At 41.9% G+C, this 13,630-nt stretch overlaps 1 protein-coding gene across 2 annotated transcripts in view; it reads right to left on the reverse strand.

Moving 5' to 3' along the window:
* XK (X-linked Kx blood group antigen, Kell and VPS13A binding protein) overlaps positions 1–13,630 on the reverse strand; it is a 54,308-nt gene that overhangs the window by 27,252 nt on the left and 13,426 nt on the right. For both annotated transcript variants that reach the window (XM_070785354.1, XM_070785353.1), the window contains exon 2: positions 11,956–12,218. In XM_070785354.1, the coding sequence (XP_070641455.1) occupies positions 11,956–12,218 (263 nt within the window). The remainder of the gene's footprint in view (positions 1–11,955; positions 12,219–13,630) is intronic.

Consider the following 13,630-nt stretch of genomic DNA (forward strand, 5'->3'; position numbering starts at 1 on the left):
GTCATGGGCCTGTCGCTTGCTGGCTCCAAGATCCAGGCTATCAGGTCACAGATACCTGTCAAAATGCATCGTCCAGCAGAGGTTCAACTGTCGCTCCTCCCCACCCCCACACACAATGCAATAAAAGTCTTGCTTCCAATTACACACTTCTTTCAATATTCCTGCTCAATATTCCTTTGTTTTCTTTTGAATTCGTTTTAACATCTGTAAATTCCCTCATGAATAATAAAATCTTTTAATGTGTCCATATCTATATGAGTGACAAGATTTCATTCTTTTTGAAAAATATCTTTTAACCACTTTGGAGCTCACGGTGAGATGCCCAACAGACTCACCTGTCAGAGCCAGGTAAACACTGTTCATGGAGAAGTGCGCCTGGTGTGTGGTGAAAGCCCAGGTGTGTCTTTTCTTATCTCTCCTGGGTGAAGCCAGAACACCAACAAAACTATGTGGACTCTGTGTTCTTCTAATTTAAAATTGCCTCTCTACTAATGTTTTATTTCGGTTTATTTTTGGCTGTTAAGTTATTCCCTATCATTGGCAGAAATGGATGGGGATTTGGTACGAGGATCTGACCATCCAGAGCTCTCTCTAAATGGGTTCATGGTCTATAGATATTCAAGTCTATATGATTCAGGTCCCTGCCCACAAAAGAGAATCTGGTTTGTCAGCCTTTTTATTTTTAGTCCATTTTTTATCTCAAATCCATTCAAAATGTCATGCCCTTTGGGAAGAAAACAGCTATTTGAAATCTGGACTAGGGAGATTTTCTGCTTGTGTTTACACTTAACCCATGACTGAAATTGTAGAACTGAAGCCATGTCTCTGTGGCTATATGTACTTGTGTCTATAGTTCAGAAATTCCTTCATCTCTGATTATGTGAGGATGTAATGTGTTCCTACCTTTGGATACATGTCAATGTTCATCGCAGCACTGTTTACAACAGCCAAGGAAGCAACCTAAATGTCCACTGACAGAGGAATGGATAAAGAAGATGTGGCATATATATACAATTGAATATTACTAAGCCATTAAAAAGAATGAAATAATGCCATTTGCAGCAATATGGACAGACCTACAGTGTAATACTGTAAGTCAGACAGAGAAGGAGAAATATTGTATGACTTCCCTTTTATGTGGAATCTAAAAAGAAACAATACAAATGAATTTACTTATAAAACAGAAAGACTCATAGACTTAGAAAATGAACTTATGGTTGCCAGTGGTGGGGGGTAAATGATATGAAGTTTGGGAAGGTCATGTACACACTGCCATATTCAACATGGATAACCAACAAGGACCTATGGTATAGCACATGGAACTCTACTCAATGTTTGGTGCTAGCCTGGATGGGAGGGAGGTTTGGGGGAAAATGGATAAATGTATATGTATGGCTGAGTCCCTTCACTGTTCACCTAAAACTACCATAACATTGTTAATCGGCTATATCCCAATACAAAAAAAAAAAAAGTTTAAAATTTGAAAAAAAATACAGGACCTCTATTCTGATTGGCATATCTAAATAAATAATTGCTTATATAGACTGAATATAACTAAAATTTCCTACAATATAAAAATGAACTACTAATACTTTAAAAGTGCTAGATTTTAAAATATTTTAAAAGTTCAAATTGACATATTCATGTTAATCTTTGACTATGATGACAAGTATAATATTTTGGTTTTAATGACAACTAGGTCTTCTCTGAGTCATCAGTGTTAATTATAATACAAGCATACATTTTTAAGCCTCTTGGGTATATTTTTCCTAAATATGTAAAGGTTTATGATCAAAAGAACTAGAACTACTCCTACTGAAGGTCTAAGATTATAGGAAAAAAAAATCAATTTATATTCAAGCAAATAGAATGAGTCACTGTTCTGATAAACCTGTATTTTCCACAGTAATGAGATTTTGGAGTATGTTCTGTTGAAGAACATTTCTAAAATCTTTAGACAACTGAAGGCTCTGCAGTGATATTATGAGATAATTAATAGAAATTCAATGGATGCCTAGAAAATGTCTCAGAAAGAATACTAAAACATTGATTGTTAAGCATGATTTGAGTTGATATACTTTTGCTACACTACAGAGGCTGTATCTTTGGATTTGTAAATGAGTATGTTCATTTCTGCCAGGATGTGAAACTACAGAAAGGAATTGCATGGCTGAATAAAGCTGGCTTGAATGTATGCAAAAGCTCTGCTAAAATGACAGAAATTTACAATGATCCACCCCCTGGTTTTCTCCATGAAATACCTGTGACTGCTTAAAAGTTATAATTTATGTAAATGAGACTCTACAAGAATAAGTCTCCACTATGAGTCTGAAGATAATGAGACATTTTAAAAATTAAGGGCAGAAAAAGTGTTTTTGGGCTGAAGTAAAATGACTTGTTCCAGAATGGGAAAGAGGAAGTATGGTGAAGGAAAAAAAACTGAATGAATACAGAAAGCATTAAGTTGGTGGAAGAATCTGAAAAGTAACACAAATCTGTGTTAAACTTTGCCAAATCTGGCTCAGTTTATGGGTTTACTTGTAAGTTTGTCAAAAAGAGATTGTGGGTCCTTTAGAATCAAATAATACATTGTAGCAAATCTAGAATTTATTTGCTCTCTGTGAAAATGAGAGTTTTCTTGGAGTATTGGTCTGCTCCTAATAAGAGATTGTAAAAGGTTACTCTGCACCTGTTATTAGTTTCCTATGGCTCCTGTGATAACAAATTATCACAAACTTGGTGGCCTAAAACAACACACCTTTATTCTCTTACAGCTTTTGGGGCCAGGAGTCTCAAATTAGTTTCTCTGGGTTAAAATCAAGGTGCCAATAAGGGCCATGGTCCCTCCAGAGGCCCTAGAGAAGAATCCATTTCCTTGACTTTCTAGCTTGCATTCCTTGCCTAGTGGCCCCATCCTCCATCTTCAAAGCAAGCATATAGCATCTTTCTCCAGTCCTCACATTATCATCTCACTCTGTAATCAAATCTCTTCCTGACTCTCTCTTATAAAGACATTTGTCAAATGTGAGCTGTGTATCAGTCATGAATTATAGGACTTCCTATCAGTTCATAAGGAATTAGAACAAGAAAAACAGATAATATTGACTGTACACTGAAGATAGTATGAGAAGCCCTGTACTATAATACATCATTAAAAGAGAAAATTGATCCTTATGAACACTGTGAACTTAGAATTAATTTGTGGTGTGAGTAACAAGTTCAAGTCTCTATAGTGTCCAGACTATAGTGGCCACTATGAGTAAAGTGGGTGAGACATGAAATGCAAAAGAGAAAAGTGGCAAACCAAAGGCCAACCTTAATAGGATAGTATCTTGTATCTGCAGCTGACTGCAACCACATGGACACCCAGACATTTTGATTTCACGAAAGAAGTCAGAAATCCAGATACTTAGGTTAAAAGTTTGTGATTCTAACTGTCAGCACTTATGAATTTTCTTTTAAGATGTCTGCGGAGGACTAACAAACACCATCCAGATTAGGTTTGTGAGCTGCCACTTTGCAATTTATACTTTAGGAAAGAATGTATTCAGTTCAGTTCAGTTGCTCAGTAGTGTCTGACTCTGTGACCCCATGAATGGCAGCATGCCAGGCCTCCCTGTCCATCACCAACTTCCAGAGTTCACTCAGATTCACGTCCATTGAGTCAGTGATGCCATCCAGCCATCTCATCCTCTGTCGTCCCCTTCTCCTCCTGCCCCCAATCCCTCCCAGCATCAGAGTCTTTTCCAATGAGTCAACTCTTCGCATGAGGTGGCCAAAGTACTGGAGTTTCAGCTTTAGCATCATTCCTTCCAAAGAAATCCCAGGGCTGATCTCCTTCAGAATGGACTGGTTGGATCTCCTTGCAGTCCAGGGGACTCTCAAGAGTCTTCTCCAACACCACAGTTCAAAAGCATCAATTCTTCGGTGCTCAGCTTTCTTCACAGTCCAATTCTCACATCCATACATGACCACTGGAAAAACCATAGCCTTGACTAGACGAACCTTTGTTGGCAAAGTAATGTCTCTGCTTTTCAGTGTGCTATCTAGGTTGGTCATAACTTTCCTTCCAAGGAGTAAAGAATGTATTAGAGATTACTAAATGGTCCCTCATTTAGAGATTCTATTATGGGGATCTAGAGACCTATTCTAAGAGTTACAGCTACATGACTGCAGGACCTGTCAGATTCAGGGACGAGGGGAGCCTGGGCCCTCAAAACACCTCTTCTCAGAGGCTGTCTTCAGAGGGAGGCCAGCCTTATTCCCAGGCCTTGTGTTCACGCCAACAGCAATCTGACATCACTCTCCAAGGTCTTTCCAGGCTGGACTCTTGGGCTCATGTCATCTCACAAGTGATGTTTTCACCTGTGCTGACCTGTGTCTGGTGTCTGACCCTGGCCTGCCCTGACACCGCTTTTGATCACAGACCTGGTTTGGCAGGCACGCCCTCCCCAGCCCTTGTTCCCACTCACACTGGTTTTAGTTTTCCCACTCCCAACAGGGCACTGGTTGTCACTGGTCTCTGCAGGGCTCAAGTTAGAACAAATCCTCCCTCACCAGTCCCCTTCCGTCTTTTCAAAATGCACAAAAAGCCTAACCTTGGGTGACTCATGCTTTCCCAAGGGCAGTGGTTCTCAGCCTCTGCCTGCCTTCCTCCCCTGGTGGAGGACCCCTGGTCCTGGGGAGGAGAAGGGTGTGGCAGGGTGCCTCAGTTAGACAGAGGATAAGCTGCCCGGGGCCCCCATGTCTGCTTTGAACCCACAGGCACAGCTGGAACACGATTCTTAAAGCAACAGTGGTACAGCTCTGCCTGATTCTCCCCTGTCCACGTGACTCTGCACATGGCCTGCCCACATGAGATCAGAAAAGCTCAACCTCCAAACCTAGTCATCAAACAGAGTCTAAAGAGCCCAGGAAGCCTGGCTCCCTGCAGGCATCACAGGGCCACTAGTGCTGACACAGCATGGACTGTAAGGTGACCCTGAACACACAGACCTGCTAACCTGACACAGTTTATCCACCTACTATGACTTCTCTGGTCCTCAATGGATCCTCTGGTGTGACTTCCAGTGAGGTATCCTGGAGACCAGGTCTCAGGCTACAACAAGTCATGGTGTGACTTCCAGTGAGGTATCCTGGAGACTACATTCAGTGTTAAACATGCCACAGCCATAAGCCAAAATCAACCACTTTCAGCAACCATACAACTATTTAACCAACCTGGCAGGATGTGAGTACGATGCTTGATTCCCTGGCACCACCCACCCTGGAGGCACTCCCTGTTGTCTGAAAGTCAGTGGAAGATGAGGTACCATGCCCTGGACATAAAGATGCTCCACTTCAGGGATAGGGTGGCATGGCTGGTGTCCTCATGTGACCAGCTGAAGGACACTCTCCACCTGTCATCGCTGGGGAGAAGCCTGCTGGCCACTCAAATAAGCAGGAGGGTAAGAGGGAGGCTTGCCTGAGTCCAGAAGGGCTTTATGGCTCTTGTAATGATCCACAAATTTGTGCGGTGAACATCTTGACAGTGAGGCATCTGGTTGAAGGAGCACCAGGTGTTAAGAAAGGTTTCTTGGATTAAACAAGCACCCGCTCCACCGAGCTGTACGCACACCCAACATGGTTACTCTCAGACACTCCTGAGAAGCCAGCAAAGGCTAAGCCAGTGCCAAGCTTCCATCAGTGGAGGAAGGAGGGAGATAGAGGGTGTCACTAGACAGAGGGGAGCAGAGAGGGAACCAAGGTGAGGACTGTGTGGTTCCTGGATGTAGCCCTGGCTTCCTCCTCTGCACAGCACTCTACCCCAACAGGGTGCAGCAGGCCAGGCCAGGGCTCTCACAGCCAGAGGCCCAAGCATCTAGCAATCACATGAGAACCAGGCCTGGCCGCCCCTTGGGGGACCTGTCCAAGCAGCTGGGTAGGGAGACACAGGCAGCCATCTGTTAAGGGTGTGGCCTGTGCCAGGCTCTGTGTTAAGTCACAGTTTATAGGCACATGATGACTTCATCTCTGGGAAAACCCCAAGATGCAGGAACTCTTGATTATCCCCGTTTTACAGGTGAGGAAGCTGCTGCTCACAGGAGACAGATGGATGTCCAAGATCACACAGCCAGAAAGTGGTGAACTGGGATGGTGAACCCAGGTCCACTGACCCCACTGTTGAAGCCAGCTGGGCAGCCTCTGACCAGTCCTGTATGACAGGCCAGGAGCAGCAGAGGGGGGCCCTTCGGCATCTGATGAACAGGAGAAAATGTCAGCTAATAGGAGAGTAATTAGTTTCCTTCTTCACTTGATGTGACAACTTTTTTTCCAACCTAACACAGCACGTAGAGTGTTTATAAGAACTGTGTATACATCTGAGTCTATCACTTGGGACAGAATTTATATATTTGTACATCTTAAAACATGTATTCGGCCACTGATAACTTTGTTCCTCTCTCAAATAAATGGTGTTAGACAGGTTAGGTATTTCATGTGAGAGTGAGATTTTTAATTGTGTTTACACTGAGACACATTCATAAGTTAAGTTCAGTAATCTTTAGTAATCATATGAACTGCTTGAATTGCATGTTTCAGTCCAGATGTGTTTATATAATATTACCATTTAATTTACCAGTTTCCACAAGAGCAGACAGAAGGGTATATTCCACAGAGAGTATCACAGCACTAATAAGCCCTGTTGCCAAGTCCATTTTTGGAATGAGGCAGGGTATAAATCAACAGTATATGTCAGGAACTTGGGAACTATGTCTGACATCTGCTTTTGTCCCACCTTCCCATTCAATCAATCATCACCTTGTTCAACTTCTGCACCAGTAATATTGCTCCAATAACCCATTTCTACCATTACAGCCTAAGCCATTATTGTTCTCAACTTGACAACAGTAGCAGCCCACTTCTGGGCCTCCTTGTTTGTCCCCTCACTCCCTTCCAATCCATTTTCCAGAGTAATCAGCTTCTAAAACAAAATCTGATCATGACACTGTGACGTTTAAAACTCACCAGTGACCTCCTAGTGCCTCTGGGATAAAGTCTGAAATCCTGGGATACCCTTTCCTTCTTTTACTTCACTTGATTCATCTACCAGATTTTACTTTATACTTAAGTTCCCCTGGGAAATTTTCCCTTATCTCCCAGACTTGGTTAGAGTCCCCCAACAGACTTTTACTTTGCAGGATTTACCTGAAATAAAATAAATATATGACTAATTATTTGTATCCTATTTGCTTATCCTGTTCCAGAAGGATATAGCCCTGTCCACCTTATTTACCACTTAATCCTTGGAGCCCAGCACAAGGTCAGGAACACAGAATATATTCAATACATATTCATTGACTTCAATGAGTGAATTCACATAAATCTAATCCTATGTCCTGCCTCCTCTGGTATACTAGGAGTACAATTTTCATCCTTAAGAAGATGGAAGTAATCAGATCTACCTCACAGGGGTGCTGTGAACGTGAAACAAAATCATAACAATCACAGTGCCTGGCACAAAGCAAGGATCTGAGAAGCAGATCCTTACTGCTTCCATCATTACTGCCAACATTACCGCCTTGACTGGAAGAGAGCAGGGCACTTGGAGATCCAGGCAGGCCAAGTGGCATGCTGCAGAGGCCTTCACAGAACACAGAAACCTTGGTGTACTCACCTGGGCCTAAGACCAACCTATCCTCCAAGGTCCAGAGACTTAATCAAGTCCCCTGAGAGCTAACTAGTCTCACTCAAAGGCTGAGGGTCATAGACAGTGTCCATTATTCACTGACTATGGGGGAAGAAACTCTCCAAAAGTATATGATACCATTTATATGAAGTATGCACAATAGACAAATTCATAGAGACAGAAAGTAGATTAGTGATTGCCAGGGTCTGGAGAGGGGAAATAAGCAGTGACTGCTACTAAGTATGGGATTTCTTTTCGATGTATCAAAAATATTCTAAAATTAGATAGTGAGGATGATGACACAACATACTGAATATCCTAAAATCCACTAAATTGTACATTTAAAATGGTGAACCTATTGTTGTATGAATTGTACTGCAATTAACAAAAACCTCTCCAGTGGACCATGTGGCTGGCTCCACCTCCCATCCAAGCTCTGCCAAGGCCAAATTCATCAGCATTTGCTAAGTGAGCATAGGATAAGAGAGAAAAGAAAGCTATACAGAGCTTGAATGTTGAATGGGATCAGGTTTGGATGGACTTCGTGTCCTCTCCTGTCAAGAATGGATATTTTTATTGGTCTCAACATATGGTATGGCAGACAGTGTCTTCCTCCTATATTTTAAGAAAACATAATTTTGTTGTGGGTGGCAATGGGCCCAGCCCTAGGCAGGCTGTGACTTATCTAGTCCAGTGTTCCCAAACTTTGCTAAACATAAAAATTACCAGGAGCACTTGTTTAGAAAACAAAAGAGAAAAAAGATCAAAAGACCTATCTGAGGCTACCATCCCATACCTAGCAAATCACAATTTCCGAGAATGAAGCCTGGTTTTCTGTAGATTTTTTAACAAACTCCCTGGCTCCCACCTCTGGTCACATCATCACCAGAGAAGTTGAAGGAATGCTGTTCAAAGCCACTGGTTTTAACTGTCCTATGCCCAGCTTCTCTAGCATTTCTTGAACCAAGGTGATAACATGACCAATCCTGGTCAATGAGACCTAAATGAGGTTTATTAGGGAGGTTTCTGGGAAAGCTTTTACTTACTAATAATCGGGAAAGGAGTACATCAAAGCTGTATACTGTCACCCTGCTTATTTAACTTATATGCAAAGTACATCATGAGAAACAGTGGGCTGGATGAAGCACAAGCTGGAATCAAGACTGCCAGGAGAAATATCAATAACCTCAGATATGCAGATGACACCACCTCTATGGCAGAAAGTGAAGAAGAACTAAAGAGCCTTTATATGAAAGTGAAAGAGGAGAGTGAAAAGTTGGCTTAAACCTCAACATTCAGAAAACGAAGATCATGGCATCTGGTCCCATCACTTCATGGCAAATAGATGGGAAGTGATGGAAACAGTGGCTGACTTTACTTTTGGGGGCTCCAAAATCACTGCAGATGGTGACTGCAGCCATGAAATTAAAAGATGCTTGCTCCTTGGAAGGAAAGTTATGACCAACCTAGACAGCATAATAAAAAGCAGAGACATTACTTTGCCAACAAAGGTCTGTTCAGTCAAAGCTATGGTTTTTCCAATAGTCATGAATGGATGTGAAAGTTGGACTATAAAGAAAGCTGAGTGCTGAAGAATTGATGCTTTTGAGCTGTGGTGTTGGAGAAGACTCTTGAGAGTCCCTTGGACTGCAAGGAGATCCAACCAGTCCATCCTAAAGGAAATCAGTCCTGAATATTCATTGGAAGGACTGATGCTGAAGCTGAAACTCCAATACTTTGAATACCTAATGTGAAGAACTGACTCATTTGAAAAGACCCTGATGCTGGGAAAGATTGAAGGCAGGAAGAGAAGGGGACGACAGAGAATGAGATGGTTGGATGGCATCAACTCTATGGACATGAGTGTAAGTAAATTCCGGGAGTTGGTAACGGATAGGGAGGCCTGGCATGCTGCAGTCCGTGGGGTCGCAAAGAGTCGGACACAACTGAGTGACTGAACTAAAGGAAGAAAGACATTCCCCCTTCTGCTTCATGCTTTTCTTCCTACCTTGAATGAAGCCATGATGGATTCTATGCAGTATCAACCCAAAAGAAAGGCCAATGGAATTGTAGGGACATCAACTTTATCAGTGTGAGCAGCTGATATAATGCCAGCAATGGCCTAACTCCAATTTCTTCTTAGATGAGCAAAATAATTGGTTGTCTAACCTTGTAGTCAGGTGTTTGTTTCTTGCACCAAATGCATTCCTAATCATATGACAGATACTGCCCATGTTGGCCTCCATGACACACCCTAGCCTGTGCTCTAATTATAACTACCTTTCCCCTTCCTCAGATATGCTAAGGCAGTGATTAGGATTAGTCAAAACCTATATAAATGGCAGTTATCTGTATTTTTAAGAGGACCATGCCCACTTCCTTTCTCTATACATATTTGAATTTTCATTTAATTCTCAGGGGACTCTCGAGGTGCATGTTACAGATATTCTTTGTGACACTGACATTTTATGAGATAGGTTTCATTTTCCCGAATAGAATTCCATCTGAAAAACTGTAATGTGGGTTGGCAAACTTTCTGTAAGGAGCCCGACAGTAAATACTTTATGCTCTGTGGACCACTTATTTTCTGTTGCAACTATGCAACTACTCAACTCTGCTCAAAGGAAAAAAAAAAGGCAGACATAGACAATGGGTAAATCAAAGGGCATGGCTGCATTCTAATAAAATTTTATTTACAAAAACAAGCACCCCCTGATTACATCCATGGGCTGCTATTTGCCAACCTCTGAGCTAAAAGACAACTTCCTTTTCAGTAACTTGAGAAAAAAAATTGAACTGACATGTAAAAATCAAATTGGCTATGACCATATCTGGTCTCTTGCTGTGTTCCTGCCACATAGAAAAACAATGAACTGGGTAAAGGGTATATTGGCATGCAGAGGGCTCACCTTGGTCAATGCCCATTCTAGTTATAAGTCCCTAGAAAATAAGGATGCTGCTGCATTTATTGAGCATCTACTGTCTACCTGGGGTTGTGGAAGGTGTTTTCACAGGTGTTAATCCACCAAGGTCCAAGATGTCAACTTAAAGTTCTGATATATCTTAAGAATCATAATCATTCTTACGTAATCTGGATAAGGGAGACTGTGATATACAAATAACCTGTGACTCAGCCATAAATTAAAGACATTTTACCATCCAGCCTAGATTAGAGGCAGAAAGAAGACTGAGGGAAGTTAAATTAATAAGGGTGATTTATTTTAAAATATTCCAATTTCAGTGTTATCTTAAATATGTATTTTTAAACTTAAGGCTTTTAACTCACTTTTGCTTATCTGTATAGTAAAACTTACCAGAATATCTGGTTTTCATTTACTTAACAATATTAATATTTTCAAAGGATTATTTCCTCTTTTCATATGAAGGTTTTTCACTTGTGTCCAATGCATGTGCAGTTTTTTTTTAATCTGGCTTAATCAAAACCTGCCCTCAATTTGATGATGTGAGACTAGTCCAAAGGTTAGAGAAGTGTGTTTATTTTAAAGATGAGATATCTATTAGAACTTCAAGAAGACAGGAAGAACTCCTGATGCCCTCATTCACCACAAAGAAGCTGTTACAACTGTCTCAGCTGCTTTACAACTACCGCTGAGTGACAGAGGCACAATCTGAAGAGGCCCAGCCCCTGGCAACCATCCTTTCGGCCTATGTACAGCAAGTTGTATTTTCCACAATGATCACAGCTGTGAACCTCTAGACTGTGGCCATTCCCCAACAAAAGTCAGTTTCCTTTCTTCCCTTTGGCTTGAACCTCGACAGGATTCCTGGCTGTATCAACAAAGAAAATGGCAGCAAAAGTAATGTTGCATGACTTCAAAATCGGATCACAAAAGGGATACCCTTCTACCTGGCCCTCTCTCCCTCTTAGGATACTCGCTCTTGAAAGCAGCCACCATGCTGTGAGGAGGCTCAAACTAGCCCACACGGAGAGACAAAGTGGGAAAGATCTGAGGCCCCAGCAACAGCCAGCACCGACCGTAAGAATTGTGAGTGGATAAGCCCTCAGTGGATTCCAACTCCCCATCTTTGAGCCACCCCAGTTAACGCACAGTGGAGCCGAAGTGAGCCCTTTTGACAGCTGCCTAAACTTCAGATTCATAAGCAAAAGAAACACTATTATTTTAACTCACTACGTTTTGAGCTTAGTAACTGCAACACAGACTTCGGATGGAAGGCGCATAGAAATGAATTTCACCTGAAACAAAACAGACCTTATGTTTTGCTCTCCACGCCTCCCAAATGCAAACAGAAATAAAAAATATACATACATCGTCCGATACTGACATCCTGCTGCAAGACACTTATGTACAGCTGCAGGGTCAGCTGTGGGGCTGAGCCCAGGAAAGCCTGGATCACCGATGCCCGGCTGAATGCAGATCGGTGGGTGAATAGCTTGCCCTCTGCCTGGCCCACTTCCTTCTCAATTTCCTCTGAGTGGCCATTTTTTGGTATCTGCCGCTTCTTGGTGATGCTGACATAAGGTTCTTCAATGTGGTTTGACTGACAATAGATGCAGAAGACTTCAAAACACCTGGAAACAAACCAGCAAGTCATGATCATCAAAGGCAGACAGGATCCTGTCTTTCCTTAGTTACCCCGCTTTCTCTTAGCTTTCTCAAAGCCTTGGCTTGGTTACTCTGGACTGCAACTCGCCCCCGACCCCTGCCACTAAAATCATCCTCTCTAAGGACCAGTTGTAAGCACGCAGTCTTCTTGAGGCCCTCCAGCAGGCCAACTGGCCTGAGCATGAACCACATTGAGAGGTGACACCGAGGGCCACTGAGGCAAGGAAACCAAGCCGAGAATGGCATGGGAAGTGGTTCAGGCTCCAGAAAAAAAAAGTTCCATTTCCCTTCCTAACACTTATTAGCTGTGCAGCCTTGGACATGTCTTTTAACCCAAGTTCTGTCCCTGAATTATAAAGCAGAGATAAGACCTACTTTGCTACACTGTCATGGAGATAATGCAGTATATGGGGGTGTGTGTGCACACGTGTGCATATATATACAACACCCACCCCCACACACATATTTTAGATCCAATAGATGCTCCAAATTACTTCAGTTAAAACAGCAGCTGTGGTTGGGAGATCCCCCAGCACAGAGCAGCCTCCCACCTAGAATTCCCCTGGAAGTCCACATTACCTATTTCTGCTCTCTTAAGCCTTTTCAGAACAGGACTAAAGTCAATCATACCTGGAAGCCTGCCAGCTCTGTCTTATCTATGGAGTTTCAAGCTTGCCTGAGGATGGAGCCTGAACCAGTTACCTTTCTAGACTGATAGAGTAGTTGGCTTTTAAAACTGGATTTTCCTCTATAGGTAATGATATGAATAGCGAAGAGAGGAAGAGTACTGATATATACAATTTACACACACACACACACACACACACACACACTTTCAAGTGGATTGAGGGATTGATAGAGGGATGGATAGACGTGTGAAATAAAATGTTAACTGTAGAATCTAGGTGGCAAGTACTTGGGTGTTCTTTGTACAATTCTTTCAAGTTGTCTTCTGTATGTTCAAAAATTTTCATAACAAAATATTGGGGAAAATGTTTTTTTCTTAGTAATAAAAAATGTTCATGGCTTTAGGTTTCAAAATTGTTAAAGGACGTTTTTCCCCAAATGTGCATTTTTATAACAACCTTATAATGCTGCCAGAAGATTTTATGGCTTCATTTATTTTATTGAGTGTTGTTAACTTTGTACTCTCACCTGGAGGCAACCAAGGAAATGAGAATACATGTATAATTCGAAATACTAAAATAAAACCTAAAGTAAGAAAGGAAATGCAGGAACTTCTTTCTTTAGTGAGTACAAAGTGGATATATTTTGTGATTATCTTTGTTCATTTGTTCCTGGGAGAAAAAGAGGTACACAGTAGTGTGTTTGTGCAAGGGGGTGGGGAGGGAGAGGCAATTGTCTGCTACATTTTGTC

Source organism: Bos indicus, chromosome X (genome assembly GCF_029378745.1).
Source record: "Bos indicus isolate NIAB-ARS_2022 breed Sahiwal x Tharparkar chromosome X, NIAB-ARS_B.indTharparkar_mat_pri_1.0, whole genome shotgun sequence".
Classification (NCBI taxonomy): Eukaryota; Metazoa; Chordata; class Mammalia; order Artiodactyla; family Bovidae; genus Bos; species Bos indicus.